This window comes from Epinephelus fuscoguttatus, linkage group LG3, assembly GCF_011397635.1.
Source record: "Epinephelus fuscoguttatus linkage group LG3, E.fuscoguttatus.final_Chr_v1".
Classification (NCBI taxonomy): domain Eukaryota; kingdom Metazoa; phylum Chordata; class Actinopteri; order Perciformes; family Serranidae; genus Epinephelus; species Epinephelus fuscoguttatus.
Window position 1 is genome coordinate 5,352,596 of NC_064754.1, and position 22,830 is coordinate 5,375,425.

Genomic DNA, 22,830 nt, shown 5'->3' on the forward strand with positions numbered 1-22,830 from the left:
GAGACAAGGAATTGCGCACCCTCCTTGTCCTCGCAAACGAAGAGGCCACTGACCACCAGAGGACGGGGACGGTGAAGAACGAGCCGACTTATGAGAGAATCGCCGAAGGACTGACCAGCCGCGGCTTCCCTCTCACGTCACTGTTTACGTCACACGCTGAGCTACACGTTTTGTTTCTTGCTCACGCCCCCCATTGCCCCAAAAAAAGGTGCATTCTGTATAAACAAAAGTAGGTAGGCAGCATTTTGCTGCACTCCCCGATTTTGTTTATATACTGCCAATGCTGAAAGAAGACTGATTGGGCTTTCCTGCAAATTTGCACAATTCCTGTTTAAAAATGAGAGTGACTTTAGAGTGATGCCAATGAATCGTAAGCTTAGAAATATTTTATGAACCCTCACTGTCAGGTGAAAAACTTTTTACCTTCAACTTTTCATCAATAAATCTTATTCAATTTGATCTAAACCAGGTAAATAAAGATATCAAATTGTAAATATATTTTAAAAAATGGTACAACTCTTTTTCCAGATATATTTTCATAGTATTGTTTCATATTTTTAGTGCATTATTTTTCTATTCTGTATTCATGTATCTTGGCTTTTGCAGCACTTGCAAAACTTTTCTTTTCTTTTTTTAAAATTTCCTCCTACTATATCTATTGTTATGCACCGAAACACCAAGGTTCCCTGATTCCTTGTATGTGAAAACCCGATGAACCTGATCCTGAAGAATGTAAGTCCCTCAGCTGGAGTTAAAACATGAAAATAATCAAAGTTACATGTGTGGTATGTGTCAAATCTGCAGTACTGACCATACTCCTGGTTGAGCCCCCACAGCTTGATCTTGTTGGCTTCGTGCTGGGCCTTCTTCTTCAGCCGGCAGGCCCTGGAAGCAGAGGAAGAGAGAACACCGTCAATCTCTGGAACGGGAGACTCGGTTCTCGTATTCCCGTTCTCCACGTGGTCCTGTTACTATCTCTGCCGGTTCACACTGAGAGCAGCTGGAGAGCAATGAGTGGAGGATTTATTTCCAAACTGTGAGGGAGATTGACTGGAAACCTCCCTCATCCCTCCTCTCCTCTGCTTCCATTTGACACAACGACTCTGAAGGGATGCGGCCGGTTTGGTTTCAGAGTATTTGGTGTTGAAAATAGGCAGCAGAGAATGAATCAATCAATGCATGTTAAATATTCATGTGTCTCATGGGGACTATTCTCTGCAGTGTGCAGAGAATTTCTCTTTTCTTGCGGCTGTGAGTCAGCTAAACGAAACTTAAGGAAACAAAAGAATTGCAGGCCAGTGCTGTTGGACTGAATGCTCCCTCTGTGTTTCTCTGCACGTTGAAACGGTGGGTTTTTCTCCTGTAAATTTCTAATTTGTACCATAGTCCCTGCTGGTTTGGGAAGGATGTGGACGACAATACAGCAATTAAGCTGCTTCAAATCATTACAAGTTCCAAAATGGGTTTCCCACAAGCCCCTGAACACACCATCAACATAGAGTCTAGCTGAAACATTCCCTGCTCTCAATGCAAAATCCAAAAGAGTCCTGCTGTTCATTGTGATGGCTCACCTACAGCTGCAAATTGATTTAATTGGCGTGCTGAATGAGTCGAAACCAGTGGCTGCCTGGAAGGTAGGAAGGACATATTCCCCAAATTAAAAGCTTCTGGTACTTTGAAGGGTTTGGAAAATGGCCGCTGTGGTTTAATATACTTGGAAGTGTATCCAAACTTGAGGCTTTACCTATTTTTGAGATCAAACCAAGCAACCAATCACATGATGAGAGGTAAATGAGCCTGCAGGGAAAGAATGACTCAGAAGGCCTGCAGCAGTGTCACTGTGATGTGGACAATGTTGCAGGGAGGAAGTTATAAAACAAGCTATTTGACGGTTCAGCTGGGAGCTCTCTGACAAACAGTTGATTCATTAACTTCAAAGGAATACTCCAAAATTTTGGGGGGGACATGCTTATTTGCTGTATTAGCAGCATGACTGTGAGATATGTGGAGCAGAGCAGGGTGGTATGCATTTAGATAATATACAGAACATATTGATTTTTTGGAGTGTATGTTCCATCAAAGTTCAGCACTGTCATGACTGTAGGCAACAGCGCCAAAATGCATTAGCATGTCATCAAAGATGCAAAAGCTGTCACCAGATTCACTTCTCCTTCATGAGTATATGGGTACAATTTCTGTTTCAGAACTGAGAACACTGCGACAGAATTAAACTTCTCCGGGTATATAAAGGAAAACAAGCATTCTGCAGGTCCACAAAATCAGGCTCCCATTCATCGTCTATGGAGCCGCTGCATATTTCACACTATATTTGAGACTTACTTCTGTGGTTTCTGGCTTTGAGAGAGAGAGTAGTTCATGCTCACAAATACTGACTGAACTTTCCTCGGCCATGGAGATAACATATTGGAATTCTTAATATAGGTGGTGTCTCATTTAAGGCTTAAAGTTATGCGTAATTACCGGCTTGGCCGCTTTGAGTGACAGGTGGGTGCCGTCTATTGACAATGCTTGTTAGGTAATGAAACTATGGCACAGACCTTGTTTCAGGTACAGGCGTAGCCCCGGCTGTCACTTATCAGTTACATGAGTTAAGGCAGATTAACACTTGTGCTTCAGCTCTACACATTAAAAATGGCTTAATAGAGACATTTTCAATTACAAGTACACAAATCAGCTTCACTATAACTCGCAGCATTCACAGACAAAGCACTTGTCTTCTGCTGGACACGTTTTCCCCACAAATACAACATGCTAATGGTTTTTAGCACAAGCCTATGGCATTTTACATTGTATAAATTAGCCTAGCGGCTACTCATACAAAGCCAGGGACAACAGCAACATTTAACAAAGATAATGTCACAAAATTTGGCTCCTTTACAACTCACAAGCTTCACTGACAAAACAACTGTCTTACACTAAACACGTTTTCCAAACATATACAACATGCTAATGTTATTAGCACAAGTCTACTGCATTTTACATTGTATAAATTAGCCTAGCGACGAGCGCAGATTTCCTCTGCTCATATAAAATCAGGGACAACAGCAACATTTAACAAAGGTAATGTCACACAATTCTGCTCTATTACAGCTCACAAGGTTCACTGATACTAAACACGTTTTCCAAACAAATACAACATGCTAACGTTATTAGCACAAGCTTATGGCATTTTACACTGTATAAATTAGCCTAGCGACTAACCAACAGAGTTGTCGTCTGCTCATATGTAACCAGTTTAAATCACACACAAGACTTAAAATGCTATACTGTGGAGGCTTTATTGTCTTCACAATTTATTGTTTCTGAGCAATTAAAGTAAAGAAAAGCTTTGTTTAAGGGATGTGGTTTTCAGCTTACAAAAGTAGACAGGAGGTCTGCGTCGCCGCCACGTGTAGTTCCATTTCTGGAAAGGTGCACATCAGGCTACAGCATAGGTTGATTCGACGCAGATGTATAAATCCTGCTTTAATAACGACGTTTTGGTCGCCTACAAAGTCTTGTTCAGTGTTTGGTTGAACTAAAAGTCCCTCTAAGAAGTTGGATATCAGTTTTTTTGGTAAGAAGATTTTGTTTTAATGTGTTTTTTTGCTAATCATAGACTGTAAATGCATAGGTGGACGCTAACCAAGCTAGCAGCCAGTGTTAGGGTTAACACCACCCTCCAAAAACACAAGATGGGGATGGCAAAAATGCTCGATTTGAGGCTTCAAAATGGGAGAGCAAAATCCAATGGGTGACTTCACCGTGGCTACGTCCATTTTTTTCATAAAGCCTGTGGGTTTAATTGAAGCCACAGTTGATCAAGTAGAAGCACCTGACACAAATGCAGCAGGGCTGCAGGCGCTTAAGTGTTTCTGTTTCTTTCTTTTTTTCTTTTTTTTTGATAAGGAGCTAGAGAAGTTATCGAGCCATTGATTGCACATTTTAGGTGAGCAAGTACTTGCGGAAGATGTATGTCTTCAAGCAACTTTTGTAAACAGACAGGGAATCTGCTGATAAAATCGATTATTTAACTCATTTCAAGAGTCTGGATTGACATAATCATCATTCGTTTGCAGATCATAGTGAAAGAGAAGGCTCAGATATATTAGCCCCTTTTACACTGACAGATTTTTGGCGAATGTTGGGCTGTTCTGCCAGCCAGCTGCGAGCGTTTAGACCTATGGTTTAGACACACAGAGGCGGATTGGCGAGCTGATCCGAAGCGCCCAATTTTCCGCCTCGTAGGGTAGACATATTTGTGGAACCCTTTTGGTTTAAAAAGATAGAGGTGGCCTTCCACAATGGGAGGGGCTGTTGAAGACTTGTGGGAGGAGCTCTTGATGACGCTGCATGTGCGAGCCACTGGCGGTGGACAAACAGGAAACAGCTGATAGCAGGAATTAGCAAGCAGCTAGTAGCAAGAGGGAAACACAAACCTGACAGACACTGTAAAGATGAGCAACTGAGGAGACTGCGCGCCCTCCTTGTCCTCGCAAACGAAGAGGCCATTAACCGCCAGATGACGAGAACGGTGAAGAAAACGACGATTTACGAGAGAATCCATGAAAAATCGACTGACCAGCCGCGGCTTCCCTCCCACGTCACTGTTTATGTCACACGATGAGCTAAACGTTTTGTTACTTGCTCACGCCCTCCATTGCCCCGAAAAAGGAGGTAGGCGGCATTTTGCTGCACTCCCCGATTTTGTTTTTATACTGCCAATGCTGAAAAAAAGACTGATTGGGCTTTCCTGCAAATTTGCACAATTCCTATCTAAAAAGGGCTAATGTGTCTACAACTGAGCTGTTTGAGACACCTCTGATGGAGCTCAACTAACAGTTTCCACCTGCTTCCAGTCTTTGTGCTGAACACACAGAGATTAAACTGATATAAATCTCCTCACGTAACTCTCAGTAAGAAAGTAAACAACTGTATTTTCCAAAATGATGGATTATTCCTGTAAGTCTGTGACCAGGACATGATCTTTCCATGCCTAACTGTGTTTGTTGAAGCGCCCGGCTAAGCTGGAGACACCACAGCTAACAACTGGGCGTTTTTTTATTTCTTCCAACGCCGGCTGAACGCCCCGGGCAGGTTTGTTTTTGACAAAGAAAGAAAAGAAGAGACTGGAGGCGGTTAGGATAATCCCACGGCTAACTCTGACCTGTTCTCAGGCAGCCACAAAGAATGACAGCACAATAAGATGTGAATCTCCACAGATGAAATTCCTGCATATTAAATTAAAACATGAACTCAGTCACATCGCGCGGTATGAGTGAAGTACTCGGTGACTCTAACTGAATACTTTACCCTCACTGTCTCCGTCTTCTTCTCAGTTTTCTTTTGCTTCTTCCTTCAACTTTCTAACGGATGATGTGTTTGTGTCGTGTTCAATATGTTTGGAATAATAAGATATTCCCAGAGTCCCTCTCCTCTTTAAACTGACTGTAATAATGTCCTTTCCTCCAAATTCTCCCCCCCTCCCTTCTTCCCTCCAGAGATGAACTTTCTGTGACCCTCCTCATCTAACTCCTCGTCTGCCTCCACAATTCTGCCCTGATTTCCTCCTATTCATCCTCTCATCCTGCCTCCCTCCATCTCATCTCCTCTGCTGTTTTCCTCCGCTTCCCTCCATCTTTCCTTCATTTATTCCATCTCGCTCATGTCCAAGGTAAACTCATTAAACAGGGCCAATCAACTCAAAAACACCCTCATGACCTACATTTTCAAATCATTCATGTTGTGTGTATCGTCCTCAGGGATGCATGTGCTTGTAGTTGCAGTTTCCTCAGGTTTTAAAAGGTCATCCTCAGTGTGGTACACTGTGTACCCCTGGGGGAGGAAAGGAAATCAAATGCTTCCTGTAGGGTTCATGCAGATGGGGAAAGTCAAATTCAAGGACTTTTAAGTACTTTTTCAAGCACTCACTTTAATTTTTAAGGATGCAATTGTTTTCTCCACAACCATCTGTTACAAGAGAACTCTGCAAATTTATAAATGGAGCAAACACATGCTGCTCGGGCTTAAAATTAACTTATTATTAATTAACTGGCTATTATTATTCATGCGTGTGACTGGAAAAAGCAAGAAAATCGACAAAGCACAGAGCACGACACAGCAAACATTAACCAAACCATGAACCTTCACGAGACACTGCAGATCTGAGTGGAGTCTGAAGTGAAGTCCAGCGGCTGCTTGCTCCGCGGATAACAAGTGGAGCTAGCTGCTAACAGCTACCGCCCCAACCAACCAACTACACAAATCCACCCAGCAGCTCCACCATGGTTGCTTATTTACTGCCAAATTACAGCTCACAAATTGTGCTATCGGCTGACTCTGTGTTTCACAGGCTAGTGAAACATCCTGGTGCTGAGTATTTACTGGAGTTAACCGACCCTTTGGCACTGCGAGATCACTCTGCAAATATGGGGTTAGAAAATAATTGCAAGCTCTGGCAGTCTTAGCAGTTTAAAACATTTTCCTAGTATGTTTCATAAATCAATTTATCATTCTGTTCTCCTCTCAATTTTATTTAAGTACCTTTTTCAGGGACCAAGTTAAACTAGAATTATCACTTTGCAGTTGTATGCCTCCACGCACAAGTCAAGTTGCACTTAGAGTTTACGTCCACATCTGTGAAAACATGGATACTTCACACACCTTCCCCTGGCAGCCCAGAAGATACAATCAGCACAGCTACAAGGTGGATACCCAAAATTAATGTCACCAGTTTAGTATCTGACCAAATGTCTCTTCTGTTCCTGAGATATGACGTTGAGTAATGGCCAGAATTGTGATATCATAGAACATTATGATGTCACAGTAAAGTTGACCTTTGACCTTTCGAATATAAAATGTCATCACCTCATTATTTTATCCTGTTAGACATTTTTGTGCCATAATTAGCGTATGAAGTCTTGAGTTGCCGGCAAAAAAAATCAACTTTCACGAGGTCACAGTGACCTTTCACTTTTGACCACCAAATTCTAATAATTTCATCACTGAGTCCAAGTGGATATTTCGCCAAATTTGGAAAAAAAACCCAAAAAAACCGCATTCATGAGAATGAGACAAACAAGGTCTCAGTGACCTTAACATTTGACCTTTGACCACCAAATTCTTATCAGTTCATTCTTGAGTCTAAGTGGATGTTTGTGCCAAATTTGATGAAGTTCCCTCAAGGATTTCTTGAGATATTGTGTTCACGACAATGAGACAAAGACAAAGTCACACTGACCTCTGACCATCAGAATCCTATCAGTCCAAGTGGACATTTGTGCCAAATTTGGAGAAAACAAAATCCCCCAAGGTGTTCTCCAGATATTGCGCTCATGATAATGGGACAGATGGATGGACTGACATCCAGACAGACATACAACTCAAAAACATGATATCTCCAGGCTCGTCTGTCGCTGCAGCAGAGGCATAGAAATGTCTGCTTTTCAAGGTATTCCAGTACTTACACTTCTGAGTGCCAAATTCAAGTACTATAAGCATAAGCTTACGAACCCTACTCCTGACACTTCAGAATAAAAACACTGTAAAGACACTGGAAATACAAACATTTTTTGTGGATTTTCTGATTTTCTATCAAGTCAAATCAACTATACCTTAAATTGCTTTTCTCAATGCATTCTTCTCTCTCTCGCTCTCTCTCTCTCTCTCTCTCTCTGTCCTCCAGAAACACTATGAGAAGGTCAGATACTTAAATGGACCACATATTTGAAAACCAATCTTGAAGGCTAAAGACTGCAGATACCAAACAACGGAGGTCTGCAGGATTCTCTGCTATTTTTTTTCTGCAAACGCTTTACAAATACTGAAAAACCTCTCGAAATGCCCACTCATGCCTGATAAAATCGATACGGGAAGTCTCCAGGGCTCTGGCTCGGTGCAGAGGATGTAGGAGGGCAGTAAGTGGAGTCTGGTACCTGGAGGCCAGCTTGTTCTTCTCCTTACGGGATCGGGCGCGGGCCACAGCGGGCAGGTCGTTGACGGGGCCCATGCCGTCGATGGCAGCGTTGAGCTTCTGCAGCTGCTCCCCGATGTTGTGCAGCTTCTGGGGGTTTGGTGTCAGGTCGCTGGCGTCTGTCTTGCGAGCTTTGCGGCGCCCTTTTTTGCCTGGACAAAGGAAAACATTATGAATTCAATGCCTGTCAGTGAAGGTCTTTCAATCCTCAATCTTAAACCCACCAGCGTGCCCATAAATCTGAATTTATACTGTGCAGCCAAACGTTTGTCCAACATCCACATAACTCTGGCAAGGTCCCAAATCATGCTCTGTCACCAAGAAATCCTTAGAAATATGCAGCTACAAAAGTGGCATCATAGCTTTAAATATCTTAATTAAATGTAACAGGACTCAGTTACAGGATATATAAATATGTCACAATCTTACATGTTAATTTTAGACGCAGTGCTAGTTTGTGATTTTATTCTATTGTGCATTAAAGGGACTGTGTCGTTCTGGATTCTTCTGAAGAACAAAGGCTGCCAAACTGCTGCACAGCCACAGTCGAGCCTGACGTAAGATTCACTTATCAAGGAAATGTTGAAAAATTCAGATTTTGACATGAAAGTTGTATGTAGGGCACATGCCTGAGGGTCCCGATCCGATTGGTGTCACATGAGAGAAAAGAAATGGGACACTTTCAGCTGCAGTGTGAATATCGTTTTAATGACTCCTGCTGCAAAAAAAATACCTCTAATTCTGGAGATCTTGACACATTCGCTCCCAGCTTCACCTCTACATGATCAGGACTGCAACTAACAATTAATCTATCAGCCATCTTTCTGATTAATTGGGTCACCAGACTATTCTGTCTGATCATCACCTAATAGCACATTTATGTGACTCCTTAAATGTTTTATTCAATAATCAAAATTTCCATAAATAAATTGTCTTGATCTATTGACAGTCTCATCGTTTCAGCACCCTGATAGTGCTGCAGTGTTCTCACCCTCTCGGCGGTACAGTGTGCTGGGTAGAGTGCTGGAGCTCCAAGACAGAGACCAGTGGACGTCTCCGCCCAGTTTCTTCTTTGTAGCCGACTCTCGAGCACGCCGGTACTCCCAGAAACAGCGACGCTTCGACGGGCGCTCGCCCGGCTGCCTCACTGGCTCGGCCTCTACCTCTGAAGGGAAACACAAAGAGAATTCTGAGTTTGAGTGCTGATGCAAACGCACTGAAGTCTGCAGTGAAGAGGGATGCGCCAACATGTGACTTTGTGGTGCATCGTGATACAAAAAACACACAATAAGATGATCATGGTGAATTTATGTTATTGGATAATTCTGAATATCATATTCAGCAGCACCCAAAGAGACTGCTGGGCAAGGAACAATAAAAGAGACCCAGCAAAAACGGACTGAATACGCACCAACCGAAACAGAAACGATTTTAATCAAGCATTGACATAATTTCAAATAGCTGGAAAGTCTTGCACTTTAACATTGTTTATTTGTTCTCCACTAAAGGATGTTCACTTCACACATACGACGCACATATGGTGAGCTGCACTGACGATGACTTTGATGATTTCATACCTAGTATTTCTAATTTTTACCTCTATCTAGTCACTTTATTAATTTTTATTGTATATAACTGTTTGATTTTATGATCTATTGATACGTTGCTGCTTTTTTTAAAACTGTGTTTTCGCCTATAAATAAAATGTGTCATCATTATTATCATCATGACTAAAAAAGTTCCATCTGTGATGCAATAAACACATTTGTTTCTTAATAAAATGTTAATTAAAATGTAAATTAATTGCCCTTGAAAGAGTTTTAACCATATTTTGATTATTATCAGAATAACATTATGAATCACAATTACTGAGGCCAGAATAATCGTGACACAAATCTTCAGGCAACAAATAAGAAATTTGCTTTCGAATAATTTCAGTGTAGCTCAGTGGATTTTCACAATGTTATAAAAAAAAGCTGCTAAATATATATATTTTTAATTCAGACAACAAAAAGCTGCAAGGGTAAAAAAAAAAAAAAAGCCCTTGAACAATTCTTTCTGAAGCATGGCTTCATGAGCAATTTATGAAACAAGATGAAAAGGGTACAGCCAGCGCGGGAGTCTCAGTGTTTCTGATGGATAAAAAACAGGACAGGAAAAAAGAAATGACAGGAGGTAATCACTATATAAATATATATATATATATATATACACACACACACACACACACACACACACACACACACCATTCATTTAAAGATTAAAATATGTCTGAAAATACACATTAATATGAATCCAACATATTTTAGTAAAGATAAATCAGTCTATTGTTAAAAAATATATATATATGTATTTAATATTTAATTCACTGTGTGCAACACTGATGGCTGTGACCAATGAAGCTTTGCCAAATGAACCCATGATGTATAAATATATAAATCTGTCAATAATTATCTATAATTTTCTATTATAAATTATTTTCTTGAGAGGCCTCTACGTTTGAATAGTTGTTATTTTATTGCAGATTTGTGTATTATATATTGTATGTATTGTATTTTAAATGTGTTTTGACTGGCTGCTACCTTGGCCAGGTCTCTCTAGTAAAAGAGATTTTCAGTCTCAATAGGACTTCCTGGTTGAATAAAAATAATAGCTTAGTATTATGTGGTTAATATAAAAGGTACCTTTATACGTGACACTTAAAGCTGCCATACACGTTATTATAGGCCCGTTTTATTATGCAATACAATTTTATTCAATACATGTAATTCGGGGATCCCTGCTCCATCTGTCTTTCAGCTAAGGGGTCCTTGGCCTGACAAACATTGAAGACCCTGCTCTGCGGAGTGTGATTAATCACGACAAACATCACACTAATCTGGCTGTTCACAATAACATCAAAGAAAACGAAATATTAAACAAACTGGGTTAGAGCCACTATTTCAGCTGGTCCTCAAAAGGTTTTACCGTGAGTAGTTTACAAAAGTCTCTCTTTTGTCTGTTTCTCTCATCAATCTCTGATTGTATCTTCTGTTTTGATTTCACCGCATTAAATTACAATTAACAAGGGAATGACTGTCGCCAAAAGACGATTTGGAAGGATGAAAATCACCCTCTCCTCCCCGTTCTTCCCAGTGATGGATGGCTGACATTATTTCAGTAATACAGATGGAAAGACTCAGATTCTTGACAACCAGCTAAATTAAAAACTATGTAGGACCCATTTCTTGCTTATCTAGACGAGGCCGGGGGAGGAAGAGTAACTCACCCTGATGATTTCTCATGGCCCTTCCTTGAGATCTAATGCATAACAATCTTGAGCACTCTTAGAGATCTATTCCTTTGCAAGCTTGTGCATCTGGCTCCTGGGATCAGAGCTAAAGTAACATGCCTCCACATTATTCTAGATTTAGATTCAACTTTTACTTTGCACATAAGACAGGTAACCAAAAAAGCTTTTTCGCATAAGCAACATCTCCAAGGTACAGCTGCTGAAAGATGCTGAAAAATGTATTAGTGCTTTTACTGCAAATATATTAATGCAATGCTACGTTTACCGGCCTTGCGGATTATTAACCTAAACAAAGACGATAGAGCACATTACCCTGGCGTTAGCAATACTCCACTGGCTCCCAGTGTCTTTTAGAATAAATCTTAAGTTTCTGTTTCTTGTTTTTAAAGCTCTTAATAGTTTGAGACTGGCCTACATTGTAGACGCTCTGTCGTTCTATAATCCGACACCAGCTCTCAGATCTTCCACTGCTGGGTTTGTAAATACACACAATTATAGGCACAAGAAAATAAGCAGCGCAGCTTTTGTTAATTATGCTCCAAAATGATGAAATACCATTTCAAAAGCTATCAGAGATGTGAGCTCTGCGAACATTTTTAAACGACAGCTGAAAATCTATTTATTTAGTCTGGCTTTTAATAACTGTAATTCTTCTTCTTCTTCTTCTTCTTCTTCTTATTATTATTATTATTTTACATTAATTCTCTAATTCTTACTTTTTATCTTCACTTATATATTTCGTTTATCATCCACTGTCTTTTTTTTGTCTAATCTTGAGCTGAATCTCTTGTATGAAAAGTGCTCTGTAAATAAGGTTCATTATTATCGCTTGACTGTTTCTGTTGATTAATCTCGTCCTTTTAGGAAAAGCCTCGAAATAAAATATATTTTTTAAAAATTACAATGAACTCACAGAGGTGACAGAGCAGCTGAACCATCAAAGAGTTTGTTTAAACTCTGACTGACCTGTGATAACACATATTATAACATCTACTCTAGCTGCATCAAGGAGAATCTCACCCTGGTGTAACTTTCCTTTAGTCCGCTGCAATCACTTTGATTCCAGGAAACACAGCTTGAGTTCAACAATATCCTTATATTTGGCCTGTATCTACTAATATTAATAATATCTATATAAGTGCAGCTCATATCGTTTCGTAATATAGGCCTATATTTTATCTCCAAGTGCACGTCACACACTGAACGAGCCGCCTGTTAATGACGCTGTGGGCTAATGGGCATGTAGCTACTTCCATGTTTCAGATGATACGTCATGTTTGTAGTCGACCAATGAAGATGAGTTTACATATCACCTTGGGTTCGTCCTTCACCTTCTCAAAATGATCCCACACTTTGGATTTCCTGCCCGACATGTTATTAACTAGCCTGTGGAATAACCGCAGGTACCAGCCCTGGAGATTAACCTGACTCCTGTCTGACTGCTGAGCGTGGACAATTCCTGTGTCTGTCCTTTCAAATTAAATTCCCACATGGTCCAGTCATACAGACGTGGATTTATTTTGACAAGGTGCAGCTCCTCATAGAGTTTCAAGTTTTGTTTTGTTTTCACGACTAAGCGACCAATAAAGTCTTGCCAACTAATGACCTTTCTGTTCGACGAACATTTGGTCAGCTATTAAGGGGGCAGCCCTGAAATCTTGCTCATGAAAAACAGATTTCTAAGACAAAACCAAGTCCAGTTGCGTTCGATTCAATTGCCTTGAGATAACTATGACCTGGATGAATGAGGATATCCACAGGCAAGAAAAACAGATAGACGCAAGGTCACAGTGACCCTGACCTTTGACAAGGCGCAGCTCCTAGTAGAGTTTCAAGTTAAGTTTTTTTTCTGCGACTCAGAGACCAATAGGATGTTGCCAACTAATGACCTTTCTGGTCGACTAACGTTTGGTCGGCTATTAAGGGGGCAGCCCTGACATCTCGTTCATGAAAAACAGATAGACGCAAGGTCACAGTGACGTCACAGTGGTTCTGACCTTTTACCACCGAATCAAATCAGTTCACTCCCTGAATCCAGTGAATGTTTGCACCAAATTTGAAGAAATTTCCTCAAGGTGCTTGAGATATTGCTATCACGAGAATGAGATGAAAGAAAGGTCACGGTGACCTTGACCTATCTAATTAGTTTATCATTAAGTCCAAGTGGACATTTTTGTCAAATTTGAAGAAAATCTCTCGAGGTGTTCTTCAGATATCGCTCACACAAGAATGGGACACACGTACAGAGAGACGGACAACCCAAAAACATAATGCCTCCAACCACAGCTGCTAACAGTGCAGAGGCATAATAACAGTTATTGAATGTAATCTGGTCACTTGGGGTTTGGGGCCGACATAGAGAAGCAGTGATGCAATGATCCAAATGCAGAATCAATACTCCAGGCTGTTTAATTCATATATTATGAAGAAAACAGAATCTCATCCATTATTATGGAGGTGGACAACACTGACAGCCATATGTAACATATTTAATAGAAGAGAAATACCCTGCGAGTTAATATGACAGATGAAACCCCAATCATAACTGACAGGTATTAATGTTGACGTTTGCCTGGTTTGAAATCATGCTGTGAACCATAATCCACAAACACATGCTGTATGTCCTAATGACAAAGCCACCGCCAGCTAAAACTGTGTGCATGTATGCTGCTTCAGAGGCAGACACCTACACGAACACACAGACGTCACAGAAGATTAGCCTCAGGCGCACAGAGCCATGAATAATGCTATCATAAATAATACAACATGCAAAGCTCCACCAGCAGAAGAGACGCTTCTTCAAATCCACCAGAGCTGAGTTTAAAAAATAATAATAATAAAAAAAGAAGACAAAAAAAAAGAAAACACGCTGCAAATAATGAAAGTAGTAATTCCTAGTGGGATTAAATCAGATTGAAAGTTAATAACCATGAAGGCCTATCCTAGCCATTAGCAGGGGCTATCTGTTTCTCACAAACACACACACACACACACACACACACACACACACACACACACACACACACACACACACACGGCTTATGTAACATCATGTCATCTGGTCCAGTCTGCAGATAGCGCCATTGTCTGCACTCTGCCCTCAACCCGATCTTTTACTCCAACAGCCTTTGTTTTATATATGATTATATATACACACACACACACACACACACACACACACAATGCTTTTCAGCCTTCTGTCGAATCTCCTAAGCTCACTCAACCACCACCTCGCTGCAACAAAACACACTTTTCCGTCCATCACACAGCTCCACCAGGCAAACACACACACACGCAGCCACAACAACAGAGAGCAACAATGGCGTCTCACGACCGTCGAAATATGACCCCGGTCGCTCTTTGAGAGCGAGCCAAATGACCTCTCCATTACCTTCCAACAACAGGCCTGAGATTTGTTTATCTAACAGCAGGATGATCAGAGACAGAGAGAGCCTGGGAAAAAAGATGGTAATCTGAGGTGAAGTCAGTTTACATGTGTGTTATCTAATATATATGTTTATGTTTCGTGTCCTGTAGTCTGGACATGAAGTCACCACTGACTCTGACGTCATTCAGCTTCATCTGAACAACAGGCTTCTGCTCATTAATGTGGAAGAATGCTGCTTTAATGTCTCGATGGATGTATTACAAAGATTATCACCTCTGCGCCTAAAGCTCGCTTCTGTTTTTTGTCTGTATGTTGATTTGCACAAGATCTTAAAAATAATTCAATTAAAGGGGCTCTTCATCCCCGAAATGACCATTTGTATATCAATTACTCACCCCATGTTAAGGTCAATTTGTGATGAAAATCTCATGTTTCTCGCAAGCCTCCAGGGTAAACAAGGAATCCAAAAACACAGAAAAGTCTTGATGAATTAAAGTCATAGGGGTCCATGTTTCATAGCAGCAAAACTATATCAAAGCATTCGTCTAAACACTCTCACACAACTCATGCAGTAAAATCCAATTCTCATTCATCCAGTTATGTGCTCAGAACTAAACCCAGAGTGAAACTTATCTATGCTCTCTTCACAGCCAAACTCCATTGACAAAAACAGTAATTTTAACTCACTGAACACAGGAGCTGCTGGTCTACCGCGGCCTCAAACAGTTAGTTTGTTTGTGTTACCGTTTGACTTAAGTGTTTTAAAGGGTCAGTTTGGATTCACCTAAATCACACAATAACACTTCCTAACTACCAATCAAGTGCTGCAGTAGACCAGCAGCTCCTGCGTTCAGCGAGGTACAATTACTGTTTTTGTCAATGGAGTCTGGCTTTAAAGAGAGAATAGATAAGTTTCACTGTCAATTCAGTTCCCCATCAGGAAGGCTGTCTGTTCGGGAGGTGCTAAACATAAAACTGGATAAATAAGACTTGGATTATACTGCACGAGTTGTGTGAGAGTTTGTAAATGGATGTTCTGATATAGTTTGGCCACTTTAACCCCGGTCTCCTATGACTTCAATTCATCAAGATTTGTCTTTGTTTCTGAAATCTTCGTTCACCAGAAGCACGTGAGAAAAAGAAAATCTTCCTCAAAAATTCAACGTAGCATTGGAGGAGTAACTGATATACAAATAGTCATTTGGTGGGGGTGAAGTAGTTCTTAAAGGGGACACTCCAACGATTCAATATTGTGCCTCTTAAAAAAAAACGATGCAGCAGTCTAAGAAATCCTGACTGTGTGGGTTGAGACCTGAAAACACTGGCTCCTACGACTCCCATAATGCAACCTGACAGCATCTTCTGTTGAACTCTACATGCCTGGTAAAGACCCAAAACTTTATAACCCAGGTTTTCTGTTAAAAAAAAAGTGTAGTCCTCCAGAGCAGCAGAAGACAATAAACACAACACAACCATGTTCACAGGCTCAACAGTCTGACGAGTACATGGACTCAGAAATGTAAATTCAGCAGAATGCACCTTTAACCACAGTGAGTCCAAAGTGAGGCTACAGGTCATGCAATAAGTGGCTGGTTCTTGGAGTAAATCCACAAACTGTTCGAAGATTTCTCAACTCTGGGTGATAAGAGGCTGCAGCTGAAATAATTCATGTGCAAAAATCATGTATCAATCTAGTGATTTTCTATTACTACGGCTATTTTTATGCAGAGTAAATCATTTCGTAACATGTTCTACTACTAAAGTAAGACATTTAAAGGCCAGTGCAGCCTTGAGGGAGGAATTCGTTCTCTGGGCCAAGGCCAGGATTTTAGAAATTCTGACTGAGGTCATGATTATTCCGATGCCTCTGACACACCAGTAAGAATAAATTCGTGTGGAGATAAGGAGAATTCTTTATTTATTTTTGCTCCCCAGTAAATTTTAGATGTATGAAGTCTAAAAATACATGAATGTAACTGCACAAGGTCATCTACCCCCAGGTAGAAAAACACTGAAATTTCTGAATGGTAGCTGCTGCCCTGTGCATTTGTTCTTCTTTATGGTTCTGTATGCAACATTCAGAGCGTCAATGCAGCAGCAAAACACTATTTGCTATGTAAAAATATATTCTAATGGCATCTTGAGGAGAAAATGAAGTAACAAAACCTGTGTGTGTGTTGTAATCCAAACTTCTATGTGGTTTGTTGAGATAAGCTTGTCTGGCTATGTGCGCGTGTCACTTTTTATTCCACTGGCCAGCTCATCGCCACCGCTGATATCTGGACGGCAGTGTCACAAGCGCGCGGCACCCACCCTCCATTCTGCGTTTCGCCCTGTGACTGGCAAGTACCCGTTGCCTTCCTTGGTTAAATTGATTAGGTTTCGGCTAGTCTCGCCACCAGACAATCAGAGATCTCCGCCTTCTGATAGTCTGGGGACACTCCTTTCTAAAGTGTGTTTAACACACCGGAGAAAACGGCCGGCAACAAAGCAACGCCTCTTGCATTTTTGAAAAGGACACGCCTTCTCGGAAATGTGCGCTCCCCCTTTTCTCGTCCGCAAGGAAACAAACACACAGAAAGCTTGAAAATGGATGCCAAGAGATTTAACTCTGTTTTATCAAACGTGTGCTCAGTCCACAAGGTTGTGGAAATGAAGGACTTACAGCGACTTTGTTTTCACACAGTCGGACTATGTTTACGAGCACAAGAGTTCAGCGAGCCACCGAAGGACCGCCCTGCGGATTTACTATTGGTTCTGCAACATAGGGAGTTTTTTAAACTCTGAAATTGTATCCGTCCATGTAAACACAAAATCAGGGAGAACGACATCAGTCTTTAGTTAAGCAAAGCGTCTAAAGACTGACTTGTGAGTCTAGGTTTGGGCAAGAGGCGTGGGATTGATTTAAGGCGGTCAAAGGCACAGTAAGGCAGAGTAGGGTGGGTCATGCCCTCGCTATCCTAGGAAATGCAAATCCTGTTCCCCCCAGTTAACACCGCAAGCTCTGTCAGCACTGTTGCTGCAGTTTAGCACTGTTTATGGAGTTAGCACCACTGGCTGCTACTTCAGCCACCTCCATGTTGAGAACCTGTTGTCTGTTGTGTGCAGACAACCTACACATTCTCACTCCAACCGTGTCACATATTCACATGCTTGGTCATGGACTTTCCACGACTACATACGACATTGGTTGTTGACGTTCTGGGACGCTGTGTCAAGTTCAGCCTGTTACGTGCATTGTCTTCTTTCAAGATACACTTCCGCTTTCACAGGAAATTTAGCGTTTACGTTTATAGTCTCTTTCAAAATAAAAGCATTAAGTCGGTACAACACCACAATTTTTTTGTTCTTCAACAACAAACACACGTGGTTGGGTTTAGGGAAAAAGAACAGGGTTTGGCTTTAGAATCTTACGGGACGCAAACACCTCTCTCTCGGGTGACAGTCGTTGTTTGTTGGACACATCCACCACCCCTCCCACCGTGCCCACTCAGACATTTGCCGCCCTAACTGTTATCTTTGTCCCACCGTGTTTCCCCCTGATGCCGCCGGCATCATGCCGACGTTAAAGGACGCCTTTACAGCTCATACACTCTCAATTTTGCACAGAGCACCTTTAAAGTTACATTAATATGCTGCAAATGTGGGTGACACACAGTGATGTAGTGGTAGCTGATGAAGTCGGTGTACTGTTAGGTTACCAAGGAGGAAGTGGGCGCTCTCTCCTGTATATTAAAATGGCTTTTTGGCTGGTAGGTGGGTAAACTGTAAATGGATAGAGTAAGATAAAGAAGTGGGTATACCTCACATACCTGCGTATATCCTCCACGATAACTTGATGATACATTTAGAACAGCAGATAACATTTTGCTACAAGAGTTTTTAGGTTACAGAATGACTCAATGTTGCCGAGCTCATTAGTCAAACTTAAATCTAATGTGTGAATAAAATTCACCAATATGTTTTTTCATGTGAAACGTGTGTACATGTGCAGGCTGTGTAACAAATGTCTCTCTAGGATTGAAGACATAAAGTCAATAAGTCAGTCTGTGTTTGTTTAGCTGTCATCATCATCTAGATTTGGCTTCTTCCTTGCAGGATGTGAATGCACAGTAATCAGGGAGGTCAAAGGTCAAAGCTACAGCATCAGGACGACACTGTGTTCCAGAGGTCTGTCTGAAATCCTTTCTTATCTCAGTTTAGGACATTTAGGATCTTTGGTATTGCAGAAACATGTCTCTAAAGTGCATTTAGGAAAAATCCTGTCTTATGTTAGGTGATTCAGCTATTACAGAACCGTCCTAACTTCGAGATATCCCGATCATGGCACAGACCCTGTACTTACTTCAAAATAACTGCCAAAAATGGCAGCAGCACTGTTTTAAGGTCTGCATGGTAATGACAATGTAGTCAGGGAACAACATGAACATCAAAATATAATGACTGAAAGGCTCCTCAAACTGTATATTGATGTTTTAAATTTCAATAAGTCATCCAAATTAAATAATTGATTGATTAAAATAAATTCAAATAACTGAGAAGAAAACTTCCCAATGAAAGGCAGGGTTTCCTCTCCTCCACCAACACGATAAGCGCCTTCGACACCTTGTTTCTAAAATTAAATGCCCATCTTTTTTTGTCCATGACAGCACGCTAGCCAGTGACAAGTGAGAGCTGCTGATATGACTTGTCCATCTCGAGTAGCCTACTGGTACATTCAACTGTAAGATAAAGGCAGTCTGTGCACATTCTAAATATAGATACAGGCCTGACAGGACGAGTGCTGATTTAAGTATTGAATCTACACTTAGAATTAAGATTTCTTGAGATATAATAGGAGGTCTGAGAAAGAAGTGGAGTTTAGGAATTGCATCTATAACAGAAAGAAAGGATTTTTGCTTTCTCTGCAACTTAACCCTTTCATGCACAGTGTCCACAGCTATGGACAGATATCAGGAAGCTATTTTGAACTATTGAAGTTGTAGTACCACGTCCCAGTCACCCAAGAGCTGTCTACAATTCCATTTGACTATTATCTTCGTATTTCTTTATCATTTTGAGATACTGCATCATAAATTCAAAATAGCAGAGGGAAGAGAAGCTGCACCAGGTACCTCAGGAAGAACTGTTACATCCTTTTATTCTCAGAAAGCCAAACAGGCAAAAAATAAAATCTATATTTTTCAACTAAGTCAGAAATAAGAAAAAACTACACCAGAAAAAAATCATAAAATCTGAATCTGTCCACTGCAGAGGACACCATGCTTCAGTGGTATAAAAGTGATTCGGTGGAACTCAATATAGACCCAAAAAAATTGGATGTTTCAGAAGTACCCACAGAACCATCTGCTACTACTGCAGTATTTGGAGTAACTCAACATGAACATCTTAGCTGTCAGCCCAAAAAAAAAGATAGCTTTTGCGGGGTGCCTGGTGGCTTAGTGGGGAGAGCAGGCGTCCCATATATGAAGGCAACGCCCTTGCTGCAGCGGCCTGCCTGCAGCCCTTTGCTGCATATCATCCTCACTCTCTCCCCCTCATGCTTGGACTGTCCTATCCAATAAAGACAAAAAGCCAAAAGGATAATCTTAAAAAATTTATGATAGATTTTGCATCTCTTTTAGCTCAAAGACTTGTACTGCCTAAATGTGAGGACGAACTTCCTTCAACCTTCAACCTGTGGATTAAAGATCTCGTATATGTGACATTGTAGAAAATTTACTATTCTATAAAAGAGTCCTGTAATACTGACTCCATATTATATGTAGTTTACGTGTTTTTGGTCATTTTTTTTACTCATTGTTTTAAATGATAATTCATGTATTATTTTTATGTTTTTGTTTGGTTTCCCAATTCTCTATTTCACTTTTCTAGATTGTCATCACACTGAATTCATTTGTATGCACTAGTGATTGTTGACTGACTGGGTTAATTGTATTTTCCCGATTGTCTTTGTGATTTACTGCTTCTATGTGGCTTTAAATTTCAAAAAAAGGGACCTTGAGCAAAAACAATTAGGTCCAAAGACATATGTTTTGTTGTTATTTAATTTTTTATATGTATTCACACCACTGGCTTTAATTAAGTGTTTTAAAAACATGTTTTTTGGAGCTATATTGAGTTCCACTTAATTACTTTTTATGCTGTTGATGGATATTGAACAGCTAAAATTAAAAAAAAATTATGGGCATGATTTTTCTCTTGTTTAGAAGTAAAAAAAAAAAAATCAATCAATCAGTTTACTGTGAAGCAGAAACAAGCAAATGTTTGGCAATTTGAAAAAAAAAATAAATCAAATGATGTAATAAATATCAAAATAGCTACAGATTTAACTAATCAGATGACTGTTTTAGTTCTGCTGTGAACCCACAATATTTGTGAATGAGAGCTAAGTGAGGTATAAAGAAATAATGAGGCACCAGCCGCACGCTGCAGTCTGTAGCTGGCATGTTTGTGTTGCCTTTGAAGCTGCTTAAAACTCCAGCTCTACTGTAACGCTTGTTTAACAATCTGTACCAACTTTCATACCCTATTTAACATGTTGGACTACAAGCATCCCCTCCCCTTACAAAGACAGAGCAGCGTGGCGGCTGCAGATGGTATTTGTATACATGAAGAGGCTCCAACCCTCAAAGCCATTTCATAACAGTAAAACTGTAGCCACTGAGGCGGTATGTTGTCCGGGAATTACACCCGCAACTTTGGTATTTAATATGCCTCTGCTCAGCCAACCAAGTCGCACCAGGCGGTCTGAGGTTGCGTCTGGACCTGAGACAGATTAAAATGGTTTCCGTGTGGGCAGACGGGCTGCTGGCAGCGCCGTGATGAGCCGAGGTGTCCTCGGATACAGACAAACTGAAGAACTCACCACATTCAGTTTCTGAGGAGCTGGAGAGTTCAGCCTCCACCGCCGTCTCCTCCGCTCCCTCCTCTCCTTCGTCCTCCTCCTCCTCTTCTTCATCGTCCTCCTCCTCCTCCTCTTCTTCCTGCTCCTCGTCTTCCAGATCTAGCTCAGTCTTGGTCTGGCTCTCCTCCCTGCCCCGCACCTCCTGCTGTGTCTCCCCCTCTGTCTGGGAGTTGTGGCCGGGCCCTGCCCCCAGCTCCTCTCCCTGGCTCAGGGAGTAGTTGTGCTCCTCGCTGCAGTGCTCCAGAGCTGCACCAGCCACCGCCGCCGCCACCACCTCCTCTTCCTCCTGTGCCACCTGATAAACCTCCACTGTGCGCTCCCCCGGCATCCCCCCATCCTGTCCTCCTCCGGGCGCTCTTCCTGCAACACATAACTCCCTCTCTGTTGTCGTGGCAACAGAGGTGCGCCCCTCCTCCCTCCCTGCGGCAGTGGCCAGGACTTCCTGGATGACGGGAGGTGCTGTGTGTCTGTTCCTCCGCCTCCTCTCCTCCTCCTCTTCCTCCTCCTGCTCCTCCCGGCTCCTCCCCCAGCGGCCCATCAGGACGGCTTCCTCAGAGCAGGCCAGCAGCTCCCCTCCCACCCCGAGGCCCAGCTTGGTGTAGCGAGCCATCTCGTCCAACGCGGACACGTCCCAGCGCTCCGGGTGCAGGTCCTCGCCGAAGCCACCATCGTCCACCAGGTCGCTTAGCAACTCAAAGGGCCGTTTCCTTGGCGATGCCGGGGAGCCCAGCATGAGGAGCACGCTCTAAAAGGGTACAGAGATACTTAAATATGAGTGAATTGAAACAGAGAGATCGACTGCAGTTTTAATAGTGCTCCTGCATCACATGTCAGCGTGCAATGCTATAATATAAAATACAGGAGGAGGTCAGTAATTAAATATTTGCCCTGCTGCTTGGTAATTAAACCTATCGTTCCAGGCAGCATTTTAGGCAAATTACAGGAGCTTGTTCTATACAATGATAATCTGCAGGAACATAATGTGATCTTCATCACAGGAGGGCTTATAAAAGACTTTAATTTAATACCATTAATGACATTAGTATTATTAATCTGTAATTTAATTATCTACACACAGCTCTGTCTCAATGCCTCTATGCTTTAACACTAAAAGAGGAAAAACTGGTGCCGGCAAAGTGACACTGCTCATTAAGTGCTGCTAAATAATCAGTTGAGCTGAACAAAGGCAGACAAGCAAAGACAGGATCACCTGCAGGAAGTGATGGTGCAGAGGCTCCATTATATAAACATGTACGTTCATGTTCATGCGT

General features: G+C 41.5%; 1 protein-coding gene across 5 annotated transcripts in view; it reads right to left on the reverse strand.

The window, feature by feature from the left end:
* Positions 1-22,830, reverse strand: part of LOC125885275 (CREB3 regulatory factor-like) — a 54,155-nt gene that overhangs the window by 16,086 nt on the left and 15,239 nt on the right. For all 5 annotated transcript variants that reach the window (XM_049570822.1, XM_049570820.1, XM_049570824.1 and 2 more), the window contains 4 exons: positions 21,521-22,304; positions 8,964-9,137; positions 7,935-8,124; positions 812-885 (listed from right to left, as the gene is read on the reverse strand). In XM_049570822.1, coding sequence (XP_049426779.1) covers positions 812-885; positions 7,935-8,124; positions 8,964-9,137; positions 21,521-22,304 — 1,222 coding nt within the window. The remainder of the gene's footprint in view (positions 1-811; positions 886-7,934; positions 8,125-8,963; positions 9,138-21,520; positions 22,305-22,830) is intronic.